At 44.7% G+C, this 27,636-nt stretch overlaps 1 protein-coding gene across 1 annotated transcript in view; it reads right to left on the reverse strand.

The window, feature by feature from the left end:
* The window catches only part of LOC147012689 (uncharacterized), a 58,192-nt gene that overhangs the window by 5,150 nt on the left and 25,406 nt on the right, over positions 1-27,636 (reverse strand). The window contains exons 9-26 of the mRNA XM_085855748.1: positions 21,643-21,789; positions 20,920-21,122; positions 20,674-20,755; positions 17,317-17,477; positions 17,071-17,152; positions 16,611-16,754; positions 14,416-14,576; positions 14,115-14,253; positions 12,012-12,172; positions 11,766-11,847; positions 11,306-11,449; positions 9,167-9,327; positions 8,866-9,004; positions 8,410-8,556; positions 7,896-8,056; positions 7,607-7,745; positions 2,395-2,463; positions 66-138 (exon numbers count right to left, since the gene is read on the reverse strand). Of these exons, the coding sequence (XP_085711874.1) occupies positions 2,446-2,463; positions 7,607-7,745; positions 7,896-8,056; positions 8,410-8,556; positions 8,866-9,004; positions 9,167-9,327; positions 11,306-11,449; positions 11,766-11,847; positions 12,012-12,172; positions 14,115-14,253; positions 14,416-14,576; positions 16,611-16,754; positions 17,071-17,152; positions 17,317-17,477; positions 20,674-20,755; positions 20,920-21,122; positions 21,643-21,789 (2,271 nt within the window). The 3' untranslated portion in view covers positions 66-138; positions 2,395-2,445. The remainder of the gene's footprint in view (positions 1-65; positions 139-2,394; positions 2,464-7,606; positions 7,746-7,895; positions 8,057-8,409; positions 8,557-8,865; positions 9,005-9,166; positions 9,328-11,305; positions 11,450-11,765; positions 11,848-12,011; positions 12,173-14,114; positions 14,254-14,415; positions 14,577-16,610; positions 16,755-17,070; positions 17,153-17,316; positions 17,478-20,673; positions 20,756-20,919; positions 21,123-21,642; positions 21,790-27,636) is intronic.

Consider the following 27,636-nt stretch of genomic DNA (forward strand, 5'->3'; position numbering starts at 1 on the left):
ATCGCTCCAAGTAACAAATTTGAAAACTACAGTACCTACAAAAGTGATGGATGGTGCATACTCACCTTCTGGTGCATCCTCCCCTTCCCTCCCACAACACCGTCCTCTTGCTCATCTCAAACGGCTTCATATTGGACTCTGAACAAGACAAGGCAGAATGTCTCAACTTGGTGTTTGCTTCGAAATCTGTACTCAATTCACGCTCTGTCCCCACATTACCCCTTCTTCCGCTGCATTCTTGTCTACATCTTACGCACCTAAAAAGGTTAAAAGGTTGACAAAGTTTTGTTGGCATCGACTCTCTCTGCTCGAGCTTCTCTCCTGTCTGCTCTCGTCAGTCTGTCCTCCTTTGGCCACCTGCCGTCTCCAAAAAGTCACAACCATTCACAAGAAGGGTGGAAAAACAGATCCACTCTCCATAACTGGCCAGCAAGCTTACTTCCAATTACATGTAAGTGAAGTCATGGAGTCCATCATCTTTACAGATATCAGACATGTGATCTTTTAAAACAGCCTGATCTCTGACCATTACTGAGGAGTATGTACCAGCCACTCAACTCTAAACATGCTGTTGCTGACTTTCAGCAATTGTCGGACACCTTAAATCTCAAGAGATCAGGAACGTCTTACCTGGACATATTGGCATTTGACAGTCTGTTGGTATCCTGATTCACTTGCCGAGCTTACTGCTTGCAGCATACAAGGTCGCCTTGATTGCTGGCTTACAGACTTCCTCAACTCACACAGTCAATGCAATGTTATCAATGAAACTCTTTCCTCTCCTCTCCCAGTGGAAGCAACAGGGATCATTCATTTCAATATTCAATCATCAGGTTTCAATCTCTCAATCCCACCTACCTGTCTGCGGCTTCCTAAATGCATCACCGGCATAAAGAGCAGAGTGCAATGATTACGTCGATAGTATCAAAACTAAAGAGTTGTCTTGACAATCAGTGAAAACTACTGGGAACTAGTTAATCAGTGAAAGTTTTCTTCACCACATGGAAATCTCCTTTTTGAGCAAAAGGAACAAATACGTCTCACTTCACTCAGCATCATGCTGCACACTGCTGCCTGAAAGGGGTCCCACAGCATGGTAATGCAGGATAAAGAAGAGAAAAGAGACATCTCATACATTTTTGGCTTCTTCAACTTCAGCTTGTTTTTTACATTTTCATTGTCAATCTGACGGTATGACAGACCTGAGCCTCGTCCTGGTGGAGGTGTTGCTCTCTTCATCAAAGACTCTATTCCTCACTCTCCATGCACTGCTCTCACTCCCCCACACCCCCAGGAATACCTCTGGCTTCGGCTTCCCCTCCACTCCCACCTCATGTTTATATGTGTACTGTACCGTCCATCGAACAGTGATGACTCCATCTACACCTCACTATCCGAAAACATGGACCATCTTCTATCTTCTCATCCAAACTCTATATTCCTCTTATGTGGTGACTTCAATTGCCATCACGCCAGTTGGCTAGGTGTGGGTACCTCTCTCACCTGCCATGGCACCTCAGCAAAAGCTTTCTGCGACTCATTGGGACTGACTCAATCGGTCAACTTCCCAACCCGGATCTCAACCAATGGTACTCCATCTCTTCTGGATCTGATTTTGACAAATTTCCCTGACAATATCTGCTGCTCTTCCTTCGCTCCAATTGGTTCTTCTGACCACGTCCTTGTCAAAGTGGACATCTCTCTGGCTGTTATCAGAGAACCACCTCACCGCCGTCGAGTCTGGCATTTCACTCAAGCCGACTGGCAGGGTCTCCGAGCAGCCATCAAACTTACAGACTGGTCTCCTATCACTACTTTCTCAAACATCAACTCATCCTGGGAATTCTTTCAAAGAAACTTGCTCTCCCTCATGCACAGATTTATCCCCTCTTGTGTTCAGTTGTCTTACCCTTCCTCCCGCCCTTGGTTTACTGAAGCATGTGGCGAGGCAGTTGTCCTGAAACAACTTGCCTTTGCCTCATGGAAAGCAAACCCAACTGAGGGCAATTTCAGTTCCTTCCACAAAGCTCGGAACAAGTGTGTATCTACCCTCAGGAGAGCCAGAAAACAACATCTTTCTCATCTCAAGTCTGAACTCTCAAACCTCTCTCCCTCCTCAAAATCCTGGTGGCGTTTAATCAAATCTGTTTCTGGTCAAATCAAAGAGCAGAGTGCAATGATGGCATCGAGAGTATCAACACCAAAGAGCTGTCTTGTCAAACAGTGAAAACTGCTGAAAACTAAAGTTAATCAATGAAAGTTTCCTGAACCACATGGAAAAGTCCATTTTGAGCAATAGGAACAAATATTTCTCACTCACCATCATGCTGCACATTGCTGCCTAAAAGGGGTCCCACAGCATGGAAATACAGGAAGAATAAAAAAGAGACGTACCTCATTTATTGCTTGGTGTACATTTTGACTTCTTCAACTTTTTCTTGTTTTTCACTTTTTATTGTGAATCTGTAAAAGAGAAATTATTTGACGATTTGGGAGATTTTGTCCAACACAGCTGAGCTATCATCAAAATACCAACAAGTGTAATTGTTTCATCGATAGCCTTTTGTGTTGCATTGTGGTTGCAGTCCATGTGTTATCTTGTCATGCAGTTGGGTTACGCGGTGCATCAGGCGTTGGCTGGCTCACTGAAAATGTGCAATTTCATATTATACCACGTATCCCCATTTTGTACGATCTTATTTCATTCTACAACCCATTACTTCAGCAAAGATAAATCCAAATAAAAATTAAACATTCCGTTCTTAAAAGTTTCTTCAAAAGCTTCGTTGGAGTGCTTAGTTAAGCCACTTGGTGAGCGCTCTTCCAGCTTCAATGGCGATTTAGCTGTTCGATACCAGAGTTGGGAAGGCAAAATAAATTAGATGCTACAATGAGTAAAAAATGTTTTCAGTTGTTACAAAGCAATGAATTGCCATGTCATGGCAGGATAGCCAAGAGGTACGCATGCTCGCTCGAAGCTGTCTAGCCTGGGTTCGAATCCTGACCCAGCTATAAACTGTCATCCCTGTGTTCCACAAGCAGGGCGATTCATCAATGTGTGTGTTGTCTCTCGGATGGACATTAAACTGGGCATCACATCCGCCGGAGTCTCCCCCTCTCCTCTCCCCATTCCCTCTCTCACTCCCAACCCCATCCCTCCCTCTCTCTCTTTCCCTTCCCACTCCTGTCTCTCTCTCTCTCTCTCTCTCTCTCTCTCTCTCTCTCTCTCTCTCTCTCTCTCTCTCTCTCTCTCTCTCTCTCTCTCTCTCTCTCTCTCTCTCTCTCTCTCCGACTCTCCCCCCATTCCTCTCCCCTCACTCTCTCTCCATCGCTCTCCTTCTCTCTCAACCACTCTCCTTCTCTGTCCACCACTCTCGCTCTCTCTCCTTCTCTCTCAACTACTCTCCTTCTTTCTACACCACTCTCCCACTCTCTCTCTCTCAACCGCTCTCCCACTCTCACTCTCTCTACCGCTCTCCCTCTCTCTCCACCGCCCTCCCTCTCTCTCCACCACTCTCCCTCTCTCTTCCAACCTCCCCACTTCCCCTTACTCCCTCTTTCCTCTGTTGAGGGGACTGTTAAGGACCGACAGTTTCGGTTTGGATTTAAACCTGCTTCCCCAAGGGGTAGCCTGTATGAATTGGATTCGGAGTGAGCTGACTAGAGGGGTGAAAAGGCCGCTGCATGTGTGCGCATGCATGCATGCAGGCAGGCCTTTGCAGGTAGATAGCGTGGGTTATAAATGCTCCCACCGACATTTTATATGGAACCCCGAGGTTAAAAAGAAAATGTTGCTTTTTGGGCACGTTTTATCACCCTTCCCTTCCCCTCACGCCATTTTCCCTTCCCATCACGCCATCTTCCCTTCCCCTCAAGTCACCTTCCCTTCCCCTCTCACCGCATTCCCTTCCCATCCCCTTGTGCCGTCTTCCCTTCCCCTCCCCTCACACAGCCTCCATTTCCCCTCACCCTGCCTTCCCTTCCAGTCCACACACCATGTTCTCTTCCCGTCACACTGCCTTACCTTTCCTTGCCCTTATCCTGCCTTTCCTTTCCTTCAAGCTGCCTTCCATAAACCTCCCCTCATGCTTACCTCATCCCAGACCCCCTCCCCTCTTCACCCCCAAGGACATCTCCAGGCGGGCTCCCCATGCTGTCTTAACATACTGTTTTAATTCACCTGATTTTTCATTCCTGTACAACCCCCCCCCCACCCCCCACCTTGCCCAGAAGTCCCACTACCAAACGCAAGTTGAGAATCCCTCCCCTCATGCTTACCTTTTCCCAAAACCCCTCCCCATCACCACTTCCTCTCCTCCTCTCTCCTCTCTCCCCGCACCCCATCCTCCTCGCTCCCACCCCCTCTTGGAGTGTAGAGCAATGTTTGATGAGGAGTCTCGCTTTACATCCGCCTTCCTCTCCCCCTCTGAGCTCCCCCACCCCTCCTCACTCCTTCCTTGCTCCCCTTCCAACTCCTCGCTCCTCCTCTATCTCCCACTCCCTCCCCCTTAATATTTCCATTGGCGATGTGACGGGTTGACGACAGGCTAGTACATTACTTATGGGCGCGCATGCATGTGCACGCACACACGCACGCGCGCGCGCACACACACACACACACACACACACACACACACACACACACACACACACACACACACACACACACACACGCACGCACGCACGCACGCACGCACGCACGCACGCACGCACGCACACACACACACACACACACACACACACACACACACACACACACACACGCACACACACACACACACACACACACTCTCTCTCTCTCCCATGCATCTTGGACTTTAAGGATCACATGTGCACTCTGTAAAGAACATTTAAACACAGAAAAATAACATAAAGACACTTAGCCAGAGGTTTGATGCGGTTACATAAAACAAACAAACAAACAAACAAACAAGCAGTCAAAGACTGGTACTTACGAAATCGTCAACTTGACCACTGACCTTGTCTAATAAAAGCTGTCTCGAGAAAACGTAGCGACGCAAACTACAAGTTTCTAAGATGATTCTGTACCAAACCATCAAAAATCGAATGTTTTGGATGTTTGACCTCACTGTGACCTTGACCTTTGACCGATTTTGACCAAACTCTAATCAGCGCTCGCCACCAGCCTCCTGAATCACGTGGTGTAATTTGACATTGGTAGCTTCTTCCGTTCTCGAGTTATCTGTACCAAACCATCAAAAATCGAATATATGAGACCTTGCTGTGACCTTGACCTTTGACCGATTTTGACCAAAATTTAATCAGCACTAGCCATCACCCTCCTGAATCATGTGGTGCAATTTGACATTGGTAGCTTCTTCCATTCTCGAGTTATCGTTCCTACAAACAAACAAATAAACAAACAAGCAGTCATAGACTGGTACTGACGAAATCGTCAACTTGACCTCTGACCTTCTCTAATAAAAGCTGTCTCAAGAGAAGGTAGCGACGCAAACCAGAAGTTTCTCCGATGATTCTGTACCAAACCATCAAAAATCGAATGTTTTGGATGTTTGACCTCACTGTGACCTTTACCTTTGACAGATTTTGACCAAAATCTAATCAGCGCTAGCCATCACCCTCCTGAATCACGTGGTGTAATTTGACATTCGTAGCTTCTTCCGTTCTCGAGTTATCTGTACCAAACCATCAAAAATCGAATATTTGACCTCAATGTGACCTTGACCTTTGACCGATTTTAACCAAAATCTAATCAGCACTAGCCTTCACCCTCCTGAATCACATGGTGTAATTTGACATTCGTAGCTTCTTTCGTTCTCGAGTTATCGTGCCTACAAACAAACAAACAAACAAACAAGCAGTCATAGACTGGTACTTACGAAATCGTCAACTTGACCTCTGACCTTGTCTAATAAAAGCTGTCTCGAGAGAAGGTAGCGACGCAAACCAGTAGTTTCTACGATGATTCTGTACCAAACCATCAAAAATCGAATGTTTTGGATGTTTGACCGCACTGTGACCTTGACCTTTGACCAGTTTTGACCAAAATCTAATCAGCGCAAGCCATCACCCTCCTGAATCACGTGGTATAATTTGACATTAGTAGCTTCTTCCGCTCTCGAGTTATCTGTACCAAACCATCAACAATCGAATATTTGACCTCACTGTGACCTTGACCTTGGACCGATTTTGACCAAAATCTAATCAGCACTAGCCATCACCCTCCTGAATCACGTGGTGTAATTTGACATTGGTAGCTTCTTCCGTTCTCGAGTTATCGTGCCTACAAACAAACAAACAAACAAACAAACAAACAGAAACAGAAGGCATCAATATACTTACGAAATCTTTAGATTTCATAAGTAACAATAAATAAAAAAACGATCATTTGTCCTGAACGGGGGAATACACACCAGTTTTTGAGGCCATTCCAGGTCCCACATTAATCCAATACCAAAATATATCGATCCTATGATAGAGCCAGTTGTCTGTGTGTCTGTCACCATTTTCCTCAGAGATGCCTGAACTTATCTTCATCAACCTTTGAGGGGTTCGTCAAGGAGTGTCAGGGAGTGTTTTAGACAAAAAATTGAAATATTTGGAAAAAGGTCGATTTTGGGTGGATTAAAAAAAAATTCTCTCGACAGTGCCTGTTCTTTTAAACCTTTGCAACGCCTGTTCACCATTAATCTACAAGGTGTTTACAAAGTCCCATTACCCCTCTGCAGAACCCAATGAGTGAATATAATGAACACACAAGAGGTATAAATGTAAACTCTGAATACACAAGAATATTATTGTCATAAAATCAAGATGTAAAAATTAACAAACATATACAAAATGTACCAGGGTAGATGATGATTTGGGGGTTGGGGGGGGTAGAGGGAAGGGGTGAGTTAATAGGACTTTGAAGCCACCCTGTACAGTGCAGTACATTGCCCCATGTGCAAAGTAAATGTTGCAATCTCTTGGTTTTGGGTCTCTTGGTCACTTGACTGTTACAATAATACCAAAGGGTTTCCAAAAATCTCATGACATTGTTAGTTGGACAGGTGACAGTGACAGGTCTCTATATCGTGCCTAAGCCTTTGTTGTCATGTGAAACGGAATACTAAATGATCCCCGACCCCATTCCTTTGTGGGTATTGGGAAGTGTTTTCGCATCCCACAAAAAAAAAAACGACCGGGTAACACTGGGTAGCCCAACTCATCATTGATATTGAAATATTGGTAAACTCTACCTCTATTATACACTTCCGCTCCAGCATGGGGGAATTTTGCCTGCGTGAGTCACCCTGGGGTGTCCTGCTTTTCCATCCATCCCCAATGCAAGAGTTTTATGAGTGGGTAATATGTTTCAGGAAGTGAAGCATCGTTGATATTTCCCTCCAATAATACAACAGAGTTTTGTTAAAAATGCCTGCAATGAACATGTCAAATATTGGATGAATGTGCATGCACAAATTTAGGGCAGGTGGGTTTTTAGCAGTTTGATGACAATCGTCCTGGATTTTTATTTTCAATATTGTACTTTTACTAAAACGAACCCAGGTTTAAGTTCAACCAAATTTTAGATCAAAGCGTTGAGGATATGTTTCGCGATATGAATCATCATTGCCATTACCAGATTAAGGGAAGCCTTGCTTGCAGACAACACTTTTTTTGCAGATAGAAGCTGTGCTTCAAAATCATCTACTCTTCGTTGAGTTGCTGTGAGAGTCTCATGGTAATGCTTCTTCGAACTTTCCATCTGATGATGCAAACTGCAAGATCCAGCACACAACATGTGAGGGAACAATGTACATCACAATATACACGACGGTGAATGTACATCGTTTATACCAATAACAACAAATATATCAATGGAAGGAAAACTGAGAAAAGTAAAGATGGGCCTTGCTATGCCAACGTACCTTTCCAGAGACTGTGAAAGCTGATCACCACGAGACTTCTCTGCTTCCAACGCTCTCTGTGCTCGAGCGTGTTGTTGATACAGAGATTCATTATTTCGCTCTGCGATTGTACGCGATACCCTTTCAATCTTCAACTGTAAATTGACTTCACTTAGTTGCACCTGACAACAGCATACACTGTTCGGGTCACTCCATCCTCAAATTGGTGAAACACATTTGCTTTTCCCATTTACCTCCGAGTCCCAACAGCGACAGAAACTATTATTCCAACATTAAAGTGTAAATTTTAGTTTTCGGTTATTATTAAACTCATACGAAAGGGTAAAAACCCGATGTTGATCAGGTGACAACTATTTTTTGAATAGCCCACTCCCAGTGAACACCCAAGTAAAAACAACATGGAAGGACTGGAGTCTCATTAGTTTGTCTCCATGGCTTTCAGACGTGAATTATCAAAAGCCATTCATTGTACTGTGAGAAGCTACGAGAAGAAGACAGTCAGACATAAACTCACCTGAAATTTACGGAGAAGCTCACTGGGTGGACGACACTGTTCCAGTTCAACAGCCTGACTCTGTATGAGCTTTGCCTGCTTCAATATCTTTACATCTGCTTCGTTGATTTGACGATGCAGAATGTTTATCCTCTTCTCTTGTTCCTGCTGCATTTTCAAATCATCAATTTGCGATACACAATATGAACATGTCACCTTACATAAATCAGGGGTCTGTGCACCAGAATGTGTGCATATGATATTTGCACATTTTCAAAACATATTTACGTGGGCAACACATTATTTTGTATGTACTAACATGGATCAATGTGCATGGACAAACATGATGTCCATGCAGACATAGACAAGTTTATTTGAAAAATTAAAAAAACAGGTGTACCTGCTGGACACACGGGCATGGATGACGTGCACACATAAATGATACACATACATCAATGAAGTGCAAACAATCATTACCAGTTTGTACGAAGTCTCCTTTGCCAACATGTCTTTCTTTGAAAAGTGAAGCTGAGCTTCCAAATCAGCAACTCTTCGTTGATATGCTGCGAGCTTCTCCTGAAATTGTTTCTCCGATTTTGAAATTTCATTCTGCAACCTGCAAGATTCAGCACACAGCATGTTCGGGAACAATTTACATCACAAGATACACTACGGTAACTGAACGAGCAAAAATAAACAACATTTACACAACAAACCACAAACATATCAATGGGAGGGAGACAGAAGAATTTAAATGTGCTTTGCTGTGCCTACGTACCTTTCCAGAGACGGTGAAAGCAAATCACCACGAGTATTTTCTTTCTCCAATGCATGCTTTTGCTGAGCGTGCTGTTTCTGCAGGGGTTCATTTTGTCCTTGTGTGATTGTGCGCGACACTATTTCAAACTTCAACTGTGAATCGGCTGCATTTAGTTGAACCTGCCAATCACATACACTGTTAGGGTCACCCACATCCTCAAACCGGAGAAATACTGTGCATTTCTTTTACCCATTTATCGCTGAGCCACAGCAGTCACAGAAACTATTATTCTGATACAAAAGTGTACATTTTTGAGTGAATTTATTCTGAAACTAATACTAAAGGGGAAATAACCTCTTCTTGATCAGATGTCAGTTATTTTTTGAATAACCACTGCCAGTCGACACCAATGTAAAAACAAACATGGAAGGAGTGCAGTCTCATGATAGAGTTGTGGGTTTGTAAAACCGGCGCTCCTCTAAGGTAATGGCACACAACATACAGTGATCCCAAGGCAGTTATTTCTTTAGTATGTGTTCATTTAGTTATTTCCACATGTCTAGTGGGTAAATGGGAAAGATGCATTGCATCAGGCATTTACTTCGATCTTCATTCCTCTATTCTTTCATATCTTTCAATCCTTTACCTTATTTTACCTCTTACACAAACCACGCAAGAAAGCACCTCATGGAGAACAGCAGCGGTGCCAGGAATGCGAAGCAAAGTCAGATTTATTTGCATCTGCACGTCATTTCGCCTTCAAAACTGCATGCCAAAGCTCAACTGCTGCCTCGGCTCAGAATCTCATGCTCACCATAACGTTATAACGCTCACTATAACCACTCCACACATCCTCTAAAATCCCCACAATGTCCGTCCACGCCTTCACTGCAAACGCCACAGTTACAAACATCTCCTCCAACCTCTTCACCACATAACGAAGTTCAAATGGAGTGCAGCACACGTTCAGGGCCAGAGAGCGCTCCCGAAACTCGAGGCCCAAGTTAATCTCGGAGCTCCGGTGCATGGCCCGGCGTAAGGTCGAATGAAGCCATTCAATGAGTGCGAGGCCTGGCAGGATGTGGCTGTGGTGCGAGGCGATTGCTTTGCACCAATGGTGGAGCTCAGAAACACCTACAGCATTGTTTGATCCGGTTTTCAGCTCCTCCCTTGCTCGGGAGCCCATAAAAGGGGCAACTCAGCGAACAATTGAGACAGACATCACCAGACTTCAGCAGACTGGGCAGGCTTCACTTCACCTCTCGAGGCGGTCATACTGTACGAGAGCTCTCCAGCGCCCGAGCGGATCTCGCCACGAGTCAGCACGAGCGACAGGAGAGGACGGAGCAGCCAAGCGAGGAGATCAGGTGGAACAAGCAATTGCCAGAACGAGCAGGGACCACCTCAGGTCACTTACGCTCAGTGTTCGACTACATCCAGCAGTCAACATTTACATGTGCAGACTCTTACACAATTCCGTTCAGCTCTTTCTCTTATGCATCTTCTCTCCCATCTATCTCTCGTCCAGTGTGGATGCACAAGGGCAATAGGCGAGGGCAAGTCCCAAACAACTGTTCTTTTCAGTGTGACCTCACCGATTCGCATCACTCACACGTTCGTCTCATACCACGCTGCACTAAACTCACACCTCTCACTCTGACACCACAGACACCTTCAGTTTTCCTCCCTCCTCTCCCTTCCTTAGCGTTTGGGTTGCAACGGTCCACCGACCATGCCAGGTACCAAGAGGTTGTTATTCCTCAACTGTATTTCTGGGCTATCTCTATTTTCCTCAGTTGTGTGTCGGATGGCACCTGTTAAGTATCATGCACCCAGCTCGTTTTGGTCTGAGGGCGTGATTCCCCAATAAGGCGATCATGTCTTCCGAGTTACATGGTAGTCAGACAGAGGACACTGGGTCACGTGTTCAAATTATTGACATTCGCGGTCGATTGATAATCTGCCACGGCACTAACTTATTTGCGTGTGATGGCCAGTGATTCCCGGGAGAAACCAGGGATATCACCACGCTCGTTGTACCCTCGCGAACCTGGGTCCGCGACAATAGTTTGTCTCCATGGCTTTTAGAGGTGAATTACTGAAGGCCATTAATTGCACTGTGAGAAGCCATGAGAAGACAGTCATACATAAACTCACCTGAAGTTTGCTGATACGCTCAATGTGAGGTCGACTCAGTTCCAGTTCAACAGCCTGACTCTGTATGAGCTTGGATTGCTTCGATATCTTTATATCTGCTTCGTTGATTAGACGATGCAGATATTTAATTCTCATGTCTTGTTCCTGCCACAACATTATCAAACCATCGCTTTGTGATACACAACATAAATACGTGACGTTGCATAAACTGTCAATGTCTGCACCGGAATGTGTGCATATTATCTTTGCACACTTTCAAAACATGTGTATGTGGGCAACACATTATTTTGAATGTACCTACATGGATGAGTGTTCATGGACAAACAAGATCTCTCGGCACACAAATACAAGCGTACTTGAAAAATGCAAACACAGATGTACCTGATTGACGCACACATCTGGATGATGTGCACACATTAATAATGCACATGCATGGTTGAAATGCAAATATAATCGTTACCAGTTTGAACGAAGTCTCCTTTGCCAATAAGTCTTCCTTCTCCTGAAGCAGTTTGTCTGACTTTGCCTTTTGATACCGCAAACTGCAAGATCCAGCACACGACACGTTTGGGAACAATACACATCACAAGATACACTACAGTAACTAAACAAGTGAAAATAAATATCATTTGCACAACAAACCACAAAGAAACCAACTGAGGGAAGACTACGAAGAGTTAAAATGAGCCATGTTATGCCTACGTACCTTTCCAGAGATTGGAAAAGCCGATTGCCACGTGTCTTCTCTTCCTGGAGGGCACTCTTTGCCAGGGCAAGTTTATCCACGAGTAACAGACGTTTCCTCTCTGTGATTATGTGTGAAGATCTTTCTTTGTTCAACAATGAATCAAGATTTTTTAGGTCAACCTGCCATTGGAACATACCGTTAGGGTCACCTCCATTGCAAAACCGGTAAGGTACATTTGTTTTTCACAAGTCTTTCACAAATTGGCTGGTTGGGCCCGTTGATGGACTGAAAGCAACTTGTACAGGAATTTGAAAGTAATTCAGAGTGCCAGAATTCATACACCCGTGACATGAAGGACTGAGGTATTAGAACAGATCAGTGTAGTATGTATGAATTGAAATCCAAGAAGATTAAGAAATATAGGACAAGCCAACACATCGTATGGGATTTGACCGAAGAATCGAGCCACCTGATTGAATGGGATTCTTCAAGAGTGTCCCACGATTAAATGTCACGGCCTCAGTTCATCTTGGTTAGCCATGTTGCAACTTGAGAATAAAATTTGATGCTCAAAGTTTGGGGGAAACGGGGGGGGGGTGGGGTTCGCTCCCTACACCCCTGATCCGAATCCTGTGAATCTCGTGTAGAGGCGGAGGGGCCCAATCGCACTCCTGATCACCAATTGTTGTGGGGCCGAGTATCGGTGGCGAGCACGACCGCAAGGTGGAGCAGTAGAGTCGGCTCCACCGAACACCCGGGATTTATAGGTCGTCATCCCGGATAACTCTGGAGCCGACGGGTCCCCTATCGGACCGAAGATCGCCAATAGATCGACCGCGTGGGATAGGGTCGATTGCCAATTTCAATTTTCCTAAATACCCACATCGTCCAAACTACCGGGGAAATTCAACCTCGGCAGGATGTGCGCGATCCGGGCCGTTACCGAGCCGGATCCGAGCCGCACCCAGAGCGGAGAATACTAGAATCCTGCCGGGCCGATTGCACAATTACGGCAACAATGAAGCCTCCTAGTTCCCGTTCGCAGCGTGGTAAACCAATGATAGAAACACAGAAACGAGCTGATACATTTAAGAAAATGGATATTTATTTACAATAGGCAGGGCGGGGCACACAGAAGAGCAGAGTTATCCGACTATAAAAGAAATGGAAATTTATACACAAGCACTTTTGCAGTTGCTACTTAAAGACGGGCCCACAAAAATACACACACACCCAAAAGAAATGGACCTTAGTGGTCTTTATTGAAGGCTTCCAGCTCGAGGAGAGGTGAGCTGGAGACCAGAGCCTGTGCTTGGACCTGTCCACCTCGTGTGGTCTTCGACGATCCGGCTCGGCGGGACTCAAACCCGCAACACGATGCCGCTCCAAGCACCAGATACCACACTCCCTAACCGGCCACGCACCAATCGACCAAGACCAAGGAGAAGATCAGAGGCGATGATGATCCAGCGCGGAGGGACTCCAACCCGCAACACGATGATGATGACCACCACGACGACCACCACCACGACGACCTCCAACACCACGACCACTTTTACCACCACAACCCTATTACCATCACGACCCTTTTACCACCAAAACCCTTTTACCACCCTTGCTCCCAGCCTGGCGTTTCTTTATATTTCTTTTTCCTCCGGGGTGAGCAAATCGCCGTCTGAGGCGCTCTCCACCCTCATTGGACTGGGCGTCATGGGAAAGTCGCTCTCTGTGGCGTGATTGGACAAGGGGCACGCCCCTGCCTTCCTGGGCGGAGTCCCGGTCTGAGGTGATGGAAATCTCCGCCCACGTACGTGGCCGAACGCACGTGGGCAATGGCGTCTGTGTGTGAAGTGAAGTGAAGGAGGTTTGTTGTAAACGAAGCTCCACAGCTAACACATGTAATTCCCGTTAAACACAGGTAGGGGGCCCTAACTATAAACACACACCGATATAATTGTTCGATAAGGACCTGTATGTTGAGTGCAGTAAGATTCCAAATTCGTAACAATACAAGTGTACTTGAAAAATGCAAACACAGATGTACCTGATGGACGCACACATATGGATGATGTGCACAAATAAATGATGCACATGCATCAATGAAGTGCAAATAATCATTACCAGTTTGTACGAAGTCTCCTTTGCCAACATGTCTTTCTTTGAAAAGTGAAGCTGAGCTTCCAAATCAGCAACTCTTCGTTGATATGCTGCGAGCTTCTCCTGAAATTGTTTCTCCGATTTTGAAATTTCATTCTGCAACCTGCAAGATTCAGCACACAGCATGTTGGGGAACAATTTACATCACAAGATACACTACGGTAACTGAACGAGCAAAAATAAACAACATTTACAGAACAAACCACAAATATATCAATGGGAGGGAGACAGAAGAATTTAAATGGGCTTTGCTGTGCCTACGTACCTTTCCAGAGACTGTGAAAGCAAATCAGCACGAGTATTTTCTTTCTCCAATGCATGCTTTTGCTGAGCGTGCTGTTTCTGCAGGGGTTCATTTTGTCCTTGTGTGATTGTGCGCGACACTATTTCAAACTTCAACTGTGAATCGGCTGCATTTAGTTGAACCTGACAATCACATACACTGTTAGGGTCACCCACATCCTCAAACCGGAGAAATACTGTGCATTTCTTTTACCCATTTATCGCTGAGCAACAGCAGTCACAGAAACTATTATTCTGATACAAAAGTGTAAATTTTTGAGTGAATTTATTCTGAAACTAATAATAAAGGGTAAATATCCTCTTCTTGATCAGATGTCAGTTATTTTTTGAATAACCACTGACAGTCGACACCAATGTAAAAACAAACATGGAAGGAGTGCAGTCTCATGATAGTGTTGTGGGTTTGTAAAACCGGCGCTCCTCTGAGGCAATGGCACACAACATACAGTGATCCCAAGGCAGTTATTTCTTTAGTATGTGTTCATTTAGTTATTTCCACATGTCTAGTGGGCAAATGGGAAAGATGCATTGCATAGGGCATTTACTTCGATCTTCATTCCTCTGTTCTTTCATATCTTTCAATCCTTCACCTTATTTTACCTCTTACACAAACCACGCAAGAAAGCACCTCATGGAGAACAGCAGCGGTGCCAGGAATGCGAAGCAAAGTCAGATTTATTTGCATCTGCGCGTCATTTCGCCTTCAAAACTGCATGCCAAAACTCAACTGCTGCCACGGCTCAGAATCTCATGCTCACCATAACGTTATAACGATTTCTATAACAAATCCACACATCCTCTAAGATCCCCACAATCTCCGTCCACGCCTTCACTGCAAACGCCAGAGTTACAAACATCTCCTCCAACCTCTTCACCACATAACGAAGTTCGAATGGAGTGCAGCACACGTTCAGGGCCAGAGAGCGCTCCCGAAAATTGAGGCCCATGTGAATCTCGGAGCTCCGGTGCATGGCCAGGCGAAAGGTGGAATGAAGCCATTCAATGAGTCCGAGGCCTGGCAGGATGTGGCTGTGGTGCGAGGCGATTGCTGTGCACCAATGGTGGTGCGAGGCGATTGCTGTGCACCAATGGTGGAGCTCAGAAACAACGACAGCATTGTTTGATCCGGTTTTTACCTCCTCCCTTGCTCGGTAGCTCATGAAAGGGGCAATTCAGCGAACAATTGAGACAGACATCACCAGACTTCAGCAGACAGCAGATTTCGGCAGACTGGGCAGGCTTCACTTCACCTGTTGAGGCGGTGATACTGTACGAGAGCTCTCCAGCGCCCGAGCGGATCTCGCCACGAGTCAGCACGAGCCACAGGAGAGGGCGGAGCAGCCAAGCGAGGAGATCAGGTGGAACAAGCAATTGCCAGAACGAGCAGGGACCACCTCAGGTCACTTACGTTCAGTGTTCGACTACATCCAGCAGTCAACATTTACATGTGCAGACTCTTACACAATTCCGTTCAGCTCTTTCTCTTATGCATCTTCTCTCCCATCTATCTCTCGTCCAGTGTAGATGCACAAGGGCAATCGGCGAGGGCAAGTCCCAAACAACTGTTCTTTTCAGTGTGACCTCACCGATTCGCATCACGCACACGTTCCTCTCACACCACGCTGCACTAAACTCACACCTCTCACTCCGACACCACAGACACCTTCAGTTTTCCTCCCTCATCTCCCTTCCTTAGCGTTTGGGTTGCAACGGTCCGCCGACCATCCCAGGTACCAAGAGGTTGCTGTTCCTCAACTGCATTTATCTATCTGGGCTATCTCTAATTTTCCTCAGTTGTGTGTGTCGGATGGTGCCTGTTAAGTATCATGTACCCAGCTCGTTTTGGTCTGAGGGCGTGATTCCCCAATAAGGCGATCACGTGTTCCGAGTTAAATGGTAGTCAGACAGAGGACACTAGGTCACGTGTTCACATTATTGACATTCACGGTCGATTGACGATCCGCCACGGCACTAACTTATTTGCGTGTGATGGCCAGTGATTCCCGGGAGAAACCAGGGATATCTCCACCCTCATTGTACCCTTGCAACCCTGGGTCCGCAACAATAGTTTGTCTCCATGGCTTTAAGAGGTGAATTATTGAAGGCTATTAATTGCACTGTGAGAAGCCATGAGAAGACAGTCATACATAAACTCACCTGAAGTTTGCTGAAACGCTCAATGTGAGGTCGACTCAGTTCCAGTTCAACAGCCTGACTCTGTATGAGCTTGGATTGCTTCGATATCTTTATATCTGCTTCGTTGATTAGACGATGCAGATATTTAATTCTCATGTCTTGTTCCTGCCACAACATTATCAAACCATCGCTTTGTGATACACAACATAAATGCGTGACGTTGCATAAACTGTCAGTGTCTGCACCGGAATGTGTGCATATTATCTTTGCACACTTTCAAAACATATGTATGTGGGCAACACATTATTTTGAATGTACCTACATGGATGAGTGTTCATGGACAAACAAGATGTCTCTGCACACAAATACAAGCGTACTTGAAAAATGCAAACACAGATGTACCTGATTGACGCACACATATGGATGATGTGCACACATTAATACTGCACATGCATGGTTGAAATGCAAATATAATCATTACCAGTTTGAACGAAGTCTCCTTTGCCAACAAGTCTTCCTTCTCCTGAAGCAGTTTGTCTGACTTTGCCTTTTGATGCCGCAAACTGCAAAATCCAGCACACGACACGTTTGGGAACAATACACATCACAAGATACACTACAGTAACTAAACAAGTGAAAATAAATATCATTTGCACTACAAACCACAAAGAAACCAACTGAGGGAAGACTACGAAGAGTTAAAATGAGCCACGTTATGCCTACGTACCTTTCCAGAGATTGGAAAAGCCGATTGCCACGTGTCTTCTCTTCCTGGAGGGCACTCTTTGCCAGGGCAAGTTCATCCACGAGTAACAGACGTTTCCCCTCTGTGATTATGTGTGAAGATCTTTCTTCGTTCAACAACGAATCAAGATTTTTTAGGTCAACCTGCCATTGGAACATACCGTTAGGGTCACCCCCATTGCAAAACCGGTAAGGTATATTTGTTTTTCACAAGTCTTTCACAAATTGGCTGGTTGGGCCCGTCGATGGACTGAAAGCAATTTATACAGGAATTTGAAAGTAGTTCAGAGTGACAGAATTCATATACACGTGACATGAAGGACTGAGGTATGAGAATAGATCAGTGTAGTATGAATTCAAATCCAAGAAGATCAAGAAATATAGGACAAGCCAACACATCGTATGGGATTTGACCGAAGAATCGAGTCACCTGATTGAATGGGAATCTTAAAGAGTGTCCCACGATTAAATGTCCCTGCCTCAGCTCATCTTGGTTAGCCATATTGCGACTTGAAAATATAATTTGACTCGCATAACCCACGCTCTGTGCGACATGTTGGGGTGGGTGTGTTTGAGAAAGGAACTGATGCAGAGTATCAGTAGTAATTTTACTTTAATGCAGTAAGTGGAATACAATGTTCAAAGTACTTCTTGATACACAATGTTTTTGGTTATAGCATTGTCATTGTGGAACCCTTGTTTTGTAGTTGGTATAATTTGCACCGTAATGTCCGAGAACCGACGTGATCGTGAGAAGGCAACATATAGCCGACCGTGGCTGAACACCGGCTGTGGAAGATATAACCCAACTTTATCAAAGATTTGGCCTTGCGCTTTGTTTATAGTCATGCAGTAGCTGGCTCTTACTGGAAACTGATTCTTTTGTTCTTTCAAGAATGAATGGCAAGTTCACATCTGATGGGGCCAGTTTGATTCGTGGTATCAACACACAGGCACGATTTCACTGTTTCAGAACCATTTTATTTACTTTTTTTTGTACCATGCACCTCACATGGTCTTTGAGATAATGTAAGCCGAATATCACATTACTCGAGCGCAGAACAAAGTCGAAGATAGCGCGACACGAAACCACAAACTCGGAAATAATATACAAGATGCTTGCAATTTGGGGGAAACGGGGGGGGGGTTGCTCCCTCCACCCCTGATCCGAATCCCGTGAATTTCGTGGAGGCGGAGGGGCCGAATCGCACTCCTGAACACCAATTGTTGTGGGGCCGAGTTTCGGTGGCGAGCACGACCGCTAGGTGGAGCAAAAGAGTCGGCTCCACTGAACACCCAGAATTTATAGGTCGTCACCCCGGATAACCCTGGAGCCGATGGGTCCCTTATCTTATCGGACCGAAGATCGCCAATAGTTCAACCGCGTGGGATAGGGTCGATTGCCAATATCAATTTACCGAAATACCCACGTCGTCCAAACTACCAGGGAAATTCATCCTCGGCAGAATCTGCGCGATCCAGGCCGTTACCGAGCCGGATCCAAGCCGTACCCCGAGCGGAGAGTACTAGAATCCTGCCGGGCCGATTGCACGATTACGGCAACAATGAAGCCTCCCAGTTCCCATTCGCAGTGTGGTAAACCAATGATAGAAACACAGAAACGATCTGATACATTTTAACAAAATGGAGATTTGTTTACAACAGGCAGGGAGGGGCACACAGAAGAGCAGAGTTATCCGACTATAAAATAAATGGAAATTTATGCACAAGCACTTATACAGTTGCTACTTAAAGACGGGCACACACACAGACACCCAAACCCAAAAGAAATGGACCTTAATCGTCTTTATTGAAGGCTTCCAGCTCGAGGACAGGTGAGCTGGAGACCAGAGCCTGTACTTGGACCTGTCCACCTCGTGTGGTCTTCGACCATCCGGCTCGGCGGGACTCGAACCAGCAACACGATGCTGCTACAAGCACCAGGTACCGCACTCCCCAACCGGCCACGCACCAACCGACCAAGACCAAGGAGAAGATAAGAGGCAACGATGATCCAGCTCGGCGGGACTCAAACCCGCAACACGATGATGATGACCACCACGACGACCACCACCATGACGACCTCCAGCACCACGACCCCTTTTACCACCACGACCCTTTTACCACCCTCGCTCCCAGCCTGGCGTTTCTTTATATTTATTTTTCCACCAGGGTGGGCAAATCGCCGTCTGAGGCGCTCTCCACCCTCATTGGACTGGGCATCATGGGAAAGTCGCTCTCTGTGGCAATCTCAATCCCATTGGCCGGGGTGCATTGGGAAAGTCGCTCTCTGTGGCGTGATTGAACAAGGGGCACGCCCCTGCCTTCCTGGGCGGAGTCCCGGTCTGAGGCGATGGAAATCTCCGCCCACGCATGTGGCCGAACGCACGTGGGCAATGGCGTCGGTGTGTGAAGTGAAGTGAAGGAGGTTTCTTGTAAACGAAGCTCCACAGCACACACGTGTAATTCCCGTTAGACACAGGTAGGGGGCCCTAACTATAAACACACACTTATGCTTCAGTCACATTTGGCTCGGCGGCCGTAGGGTCTAAAAAATCTCCGGCCACTAGCAATTATAGGGTGGCCACAGTATTTCCACAGTCACACAATGTAGCAGTCACATGTGTTTTATTTTTGGGTAGCCGCACAGGGTATTTAGAAATTGTGGAGACCGAAAACGTGGGGGTGCCGTACGGTCTTTGATTTGATGTCGCACGGTGACCTCAGGGCGTCCCTGCGGCGGCCATAGAATTTTCAAGGCAGACGCAAGGTTGCCTCAAGGTGCCCGCAAGGCGACCGCAGGGGGGCCCTAAGGCGAACATGGAAATAGTGCGGCCGCCGTAACTTTTTGGGGGTTGGCAAAATTCATTTTTCATTGATAAGAGCCTACGGAAAACGCACGGATAACGCAAGCCCACCGTACGCCCTACGTACGGTCGACGTGGAACACATCTACGTCATGGCTACGGCTTGTCGAATTGCTACGGCAAACCTAGAAATGAAAAAAAGTTATAACTCCACGCATTAATTCCACGGAGACCCCTACGAAGGGCCACCCTGAGGCCACCTCAGAAACTTTGCGGCCAGCGCACGTTTCTGTCAATTCAGGGGGGGGTACGGCCGCCGTAACCTAGCCGAAGAGCAAATGTGACTCATGCTTTACCGATATAACTGTTCGATAAGGACCTGAATGTTGAGTGCAGTAAGCTTCCAAATTCGTAACAATACAAGTGTTCTTGAAAAATGCAAACACAGATGTACCTGATGGACGCACACATCTGGATGATGTGCACACATTAATACTGCACATGCATGGTTGAAATGCAAATATAATCATTACCAGTTTGAACGAAGTCTCCTTTGCCAACAAGTCTTCCTTCTCCTGAAGCAGTTTGTCTAACTTTGCCTTTTGATGCCGCAAACTGCAAGATCCAGCACACGACACGTTTGGGAACAATACACATCACAAGATACACTACAGTAACTAAACAGGTGAAAATAAATATCATTTGCACTACAAACCACAAAGAAACCAACTGAGGGAAGACTACGAAGAGTTAAAATGAGCCATGTTATGCCTACGTACCTTTCCAGAGATTGGAAAAGCCGATTGCCACGTGTCTTCTCTTCCTCGAGGGCACTCTTTGCCAGGGCAAGTTCATCCACGAGTAACAGACGTTTCCCCTCTGTGATTATGTGTGAAGATCTTTCTTCGTTCAACAACGAATCAAGATTTTTTAGGTCAACCTGCCATTGGAACACACCGTTAGGGTCACCCCCATTGCAAAACTGGAAAGGTACATTTGTTTTTCACAAGTCTTTCACAAATTGGCTGGTTGGGCCCGTCGATGGACTGAAAGCAATTTATACAGGAATTTTCAAGTTGTTCAGAGTGACAGAATTCATATACACGTGACATGAAGGACTGAGGTATGAGAATAGATCAGTGTAGTATGAATTAAAATCCAAGAAGATTAAGAAATATAGGACAAGCCAACACATCGTATGGGATTTGACCGAAGAATCGAGTCACCTGATTGAATGGGAATCTAAAAGAGTGTCCCACGATTAAATGTCCAATACCAAGGAGAAGCATCCTCATTTAGATGACGGTTAAGTGGATTTGCATGATGTCCCTTTCTCAATGTGCAAGCTTGTAGACAATCATGCAAATCACATCAGATGGTTAAAAACTCCTTCGCTCTTAACCCCAAAATCTCGTTTGAAGGATTATTTAGAAACGTGCTTGAAAGCAAATCCTCGTGATTGTTCTGTGGAATCCAAGTCAAACAAAGAAAAGGTGACTTACCTTAAACCTGTCCAGAATTTTCCGATTGAGGTTTACAGAAGACTGAAACTTATTGGTCTTCTCAGTTACGAACTTGGCCTGGATTGATTTATTTTCTGCCATCTTTTCAAGTTTAAGTTGGAGATCATCAATGATCCTCTTTTGTTGCTGCCAAGACATTAATCAAATCATCATTTATCTGCAGCTTCAGGTGAAAGGTATTTGCTGCATGTTGCATCGAATAAACAATTCATGTGTGCACGGAGACGTAGATGATGTGTACAATCGGAATTTGTGCAAATGAGATCTACATACTTAAACAACATATGTACATGAACTAAATATGTATTTATATGTAGGTCCAGGAATGAGTATAAATGGATAATCATAATTTACCGACATCCAGAGCCAAGTGCACTTCAATAATGCGCATACATGAATGATTTGCAAAAATATACGAAAATAGATGTACCTGAATAACGCACACTTATGGACGAGAAGTACACATAAATAATGCGCCTGCATTGATGAGGTACAAACATAGATGTACATATTCATGGATTGACATGGATACATGCACAAAGCATAAATGATGTGCATCAATGGATGACAGACAGACATCGATGCTGAGCATTCAGGGATAATGTGCAAATATAATATGATATGATAATGATAATGTATATATAATATGATATGATAATGATATGATTATAATATCATATCATGATAATGAAAAATGATGAAAACAAATATAATATGATATGATAATGATATGAAACAAATATGATAATGTGCATTCAGGGATAATGATAATAAATATGGATCTTGTGAAAACTTACATGATGTGCTTAATAAATAATGCACCTTTATGGATGATGTGCAACCATGGCTGATGTCAAAATACAGATGTTGTGTAAACATGATGTGCAGGCTGGCTGTTCCCCGACTCAGAGCATTCCCCATTCCTGCTCATGACCTTTTCCAACCTAATACTCCTTCCCGAAGCACACGCCTTCCTTTCCAGGTTATTACATTTTCTCTGTACTTCATCCACCCTGCTTTACGCTTATTGTCCCATTGCTTTAATGCCCGTTTTGCTTCCTCCTCTTTCAGGACTCATCTTGCTGTGTTTTAGATTGCATTCACCCCCGACTCCTCGCTTTCATTATTTCCCTCGCCAATTCTTCTTTCAACTGTCCCTCCACCAGAAGGTTGGTGTGTTCCCAGATTTCCATTGTGTTCTTTCTCTTCAACTCAGGAGTTCGATTCACGGTTGAGGTGGCTGGCTTCAGGTCTGACTGTCCTGAGTTTTAGCCACTTGGCATCCATTAAAATAACATGAGATGGGTTGACTCAGCCTGTCATCCTATTGAGGTCAGCAAAACGAGTACCAGCTAACTGTGAAGAATGAGACATTCAAGTGTCCTGCATCGGAGTGGCTGCCTGTCCAAAATTTGACCCCTTCACAAGGAGACTGCTTCGGCGGCACCAACGCTCTGCACAGAGTATGGTCCCAATGGATGGCTGGATGGACCAGGAAAAACTGCCACAGCAGCCCTATGTGTCTAAAGGCATAAAATGTGCTTCTTCTTTCTCTTCTGTTCTGCATGTTATGGCTCTTCCACAAGCCTCAACTTTCGATGCAAAAAATGTACAAACATGAATGATGTGCACATCTAGATGGCATGCAAAGAAATGGACATATAGATTATAGACAATGTGGAAGCATGAACTCAGCCTTCCTGGCTGATTTTCACAATAAATAATGAGCATACATGAAAGAAATACAACCATGTGACATGGATAGATGCATTCATGTTCCTGAATATGTGAATAGATTCATATATATATATATATATATATATATATATATATATATATATATATATATATATATATATATATATATATAGATATATATATAGATATATATATATATATATATATATATATATATATATATATATATATATATATATATATATATATATATATATATATATATATATATATATATATATATATATATATATATATATATATATATATATCAGGTCAGGTATGGGAGCATGTGCCAGAACAGCGCGTCGCTGCATCCACTTTCCGCCGGTACTCCAGGAGCCTCAGTCTGGCCATCCCCCAGGCAGATGCCAGGCCCATCTCCATCTCCTTGAGATGATGGTCAACCTGCTGCAACCACGAGGCACGTGGTCGGCCCACTGGCCTCCTCCACTCACGAGACTCCCCCGCTGAGAGAATCTGGTGAGCAGGATCAGCGTCAGGAAAACGAGCCACATGTCCATACAGCCGCAACTGACGCTCACGGACTATGCAGGCAACAAATCTCATCCGAGTCTCTCTCAGCAACCGCTCATTGGACACAAAATCCGACCAGCGATAGCCAAGGATTCTCCTGGTATTCTCCAAGAGAGCTGGTACCAAAGGAATTAAGTCTCCGTCTCAGATCCTTGGTCAGAGTCCAAGTCTCGCATCCATAGAGCAAGACTGGAAGTACCAAGGACCTGAAGATTCGGACTTTCGTCCTCCCGCACAGGTACCGGCAGCGCCACACCCCATGATCCAGTGAATCCATGACTCCCCATGCCCGTCCCAGACGTCTATTGACCTCTGACTCGCAGCCAGCAAAGACATGAATATCACTGCCAAGGTAAGTGAATCTCTCCACGACCTCAACATCCTCAACACAAACAGACACAGACAGGACAGCAGCATCCAAGATGTCACCGAAAGCCTGGATCTTAGTTTTGACCCAAGAAACCCGTAATCCCAGCGGCTCCGACTCCTCATTCAGCACCTGGAGGGCCCCCAAAAGGATGTCTAAAGTCTCCGCAAAGATGACTGCAGCATCTGCAAAATCAAGGTCCGAGATCTTGACATTCCCAAACGATGCACCGCAGCTTGATCTCTCCGACATCCTCCCTAAAATCCAGTCCGTACAAGTGCTGAAAAGTGTGGGGGCCAGTACACACCCCTGATGAACTCCAGTAACAACTGGAAATAAGTCAGAGATGGTAACACCACACTTCACAGCACTCTCAGTACCAGAGTCGAGTTCAGATATCAGATCGATCAGTTTTGGTGGCACCCCACGAAGACCAAGAATCCTCCAGAGGACATCCCGATTCACTGAATCGAACGCTTTACAGAGATCAACATAGGCTGCAAGCAGCCCTGCCAAAACTCTCGTCTGTGTTCGGTGAGGACACGAAGGGCAAGGATACGGTCAATCGTTGACCTCTTCGGTGTAAAGCCTGACTGCTCTGGACGCTGGTGCTCAAGCAGATGGTGGCGAACCCTATCAAGAATTATCCGAGCAAAGACCTTGCCCGGCACTGAGAGCAGCGTCACCTCTCGGTAGTTGTTGCAGTCTTGGCAATCACCCTTCCCTTTCCAGAGAGGGACAACAAGGCCCCTCTTCCAGTCAGTTGGGATGATGCCTGTGTTCCAGGCAGAGCACAAAACTGCATACAACGACACGAATATATATATATATATATATATATATCTATATATATATATATATATATATATATATATATATATATATATATATATATATATACATATATATATGTATAAACACATATATGTTTCAACATATATATATATTTAAACATATTTATATATACATATATATATATATATATATATATATATATATATACATATATATGTATAAACACATATATGTTTCAACATATATATTTAAACATATTTATATACATATATATATATATATATATATATATATATATTTATATATACATATTTGTGTGTGTGTATATATATGTGTGTATATATATATATATATATATATATATATATATATATATATATATATATATATATATATATGTGTGTATATATATATATATATATATATATATATATATATATATATATATATATATATATATATATATATATATATATATATATATATATATATATATATATATATATATATATATATATATATATATATATATATATATATATATATATATAGCCTGGTGTTGGCGCAGTGGTTAGGGCAGTGGCTTGGGACCCAAAATGTCCTGAGTTCAAGCCCCGTTGGGCCACTGAATATATATATATATATATATATATATATATATATATATATATATATATATATATATATTTACATACATATAAGCCTCGTGTTGGCGCAGTGGTTAGGGCAGCGGCTTGGGATCCAAAAGGTCCGAAGTTCAAGTCCCGTTGGGTCACTGAATTAATACACCAGGGGGTCGACTCAGCCTGTCATCCTTCCGAGGTCGGCGAAATGAGTACCAGTGTACTGGGCCGGTGTATACCCCGGTTAACATAGGTGTACCATATCCCTGTGTCGTAAGAGGCGACCAGGGTTGCGTCAGGAAGGGCATCCGGCAGAAAAACCGAAGCCAAATTATTATGCGGACAACAAAACGAATTTCCATACCGCATCGGTCGAGGCCCGGGTTACCAACGACCGCCACCGGTACCGGTGGTCAGCAGGGTACCAGTGGAAATTGTGCTACTGCTGGGCGAAGGAGTAGAAGGGGACGGGGAAGGCGAGTCCGGAGGCAGTGGGAGAGGGGGAAGGGTAGAAGTGTGGAGGTGAGAGTTGGAACTCTGAATATTGGGACAATGACTGGCAAAGGGCGAGAGTTGGCTGATATGATGGAGAGAAGAAAGGTGGACATACTGTGTGTACAAGAGACCAAGTGGATGGGGAGCAAGGCTCGGAGCATTGGAGGTGGTTTCAAACTGTTCTACCATGGTGTAGATGGGAGGAGAAATGGTGTCGGGGCAATCCTGAAAGAAGATTATGTCAAGAGGGTATTGGAGGTGAGGAGAGTGTCGGACCGAGTGATGAGTGTGAAGTTGGAAATTGAAGAGGTGATGATGAATGTCATCAGTGCATATGCCCCGCATATGGGGTGTGAAATGGAGTATAAAGAAGATTTCTGGAGTGAGTTAGATGAAGTGGTGGAAAGTGTATCCAACGATGAAAGAGTGGTGATTGGAGCAGATTTCAATGGGCATATTAGGGAAGGAAATAAAGAGGATGAGGAGGTGATGGGTAGGTACGGTCTCAACAAGAGAAATGTGGAAGGGCAAATGGTGGTAGAGTTTGCAAAAAGAATGGAAATGGCAGTGGTAAATACGTATTTCAAGAAGAAGGAGGAACACAGGGTGACATAAAAGTGGAGGAAAGTGCACAGAGGTGGATTACATCTTAAGCAGGAGATGCAACCTGAAAGAGATTAGAGACTGTAAGGTGGTGGCAGGGGAGAGTGTAGCTCGACAGTATCGATTGGTGGTCTGTCGGATGATTTTCGAGGTGAGGGTGAGGAAGAGAGTGAAGGCTGAACCAACGACCAGATGGTGGAAGCTGAAGGAGGAAGACTGTTGCGTGGAATTTAGGGAGGAGGCGAGAAAGGTGCTGGATAGTGGTAAAGATGGGTGGGATGATGAGGTACTTGGTGTGACATCTGGACAGAGGAAGGAAGATAAGGAGACTTGGAGGTGGAATGAGGAAGTACAGGAAAGTATAAGGAAGAAGGGGTTTGCGAAAAAGAAGTGGGATAGTCAGAGAGATGAAGAAAGTAGGCAAGAGTACAAGGAGTGGCGGCGAAAGGCAAAGAGAGAAGTGGCAAAGGCTAAGAAAAAGGCATATGACGAGCTGTATGAGAAGTAGGACACAAAGGAAGGGGAAAAGGATTTATACCGATTGGCAAGACAGAGGGACCGAGCTGGGAAGGATGTGCTGCAGGTTCGGGTGATAAAGGACGCAAATGGGAATGTGCTGACGAGCAAGGAGTGTGTTGAGAAGGTGGATGGAGTACTTTGAGGAGCTGATGAATGAAGAAAATGAGAGAGAGAGAAGGTTAGAAGAGGTGGAGATAGTGAATCAGGAAGTGGAGTGGATCAGTTAGGATGAAGTGAGGACTGCTATGAAGAGGATGAAGAGTGGAAAGGTGGTTGGCCCAGATGACATACCAGTGG

Source organism: Eptatretus burgeri, chromosome 14 (assembly GCF_056783735.1).
Source record: "Eptatretus burgeri isolate ZD-2024b chromosome 14, Ebu_testis_v1, whole genome shotgun sequence".
Lineage (NCBI taxonomy): Eukaryota > Metazoa > Chordata > Myxini > Myxiniformes > Myxinidae > Eptatretus > Eptatretus burgeri.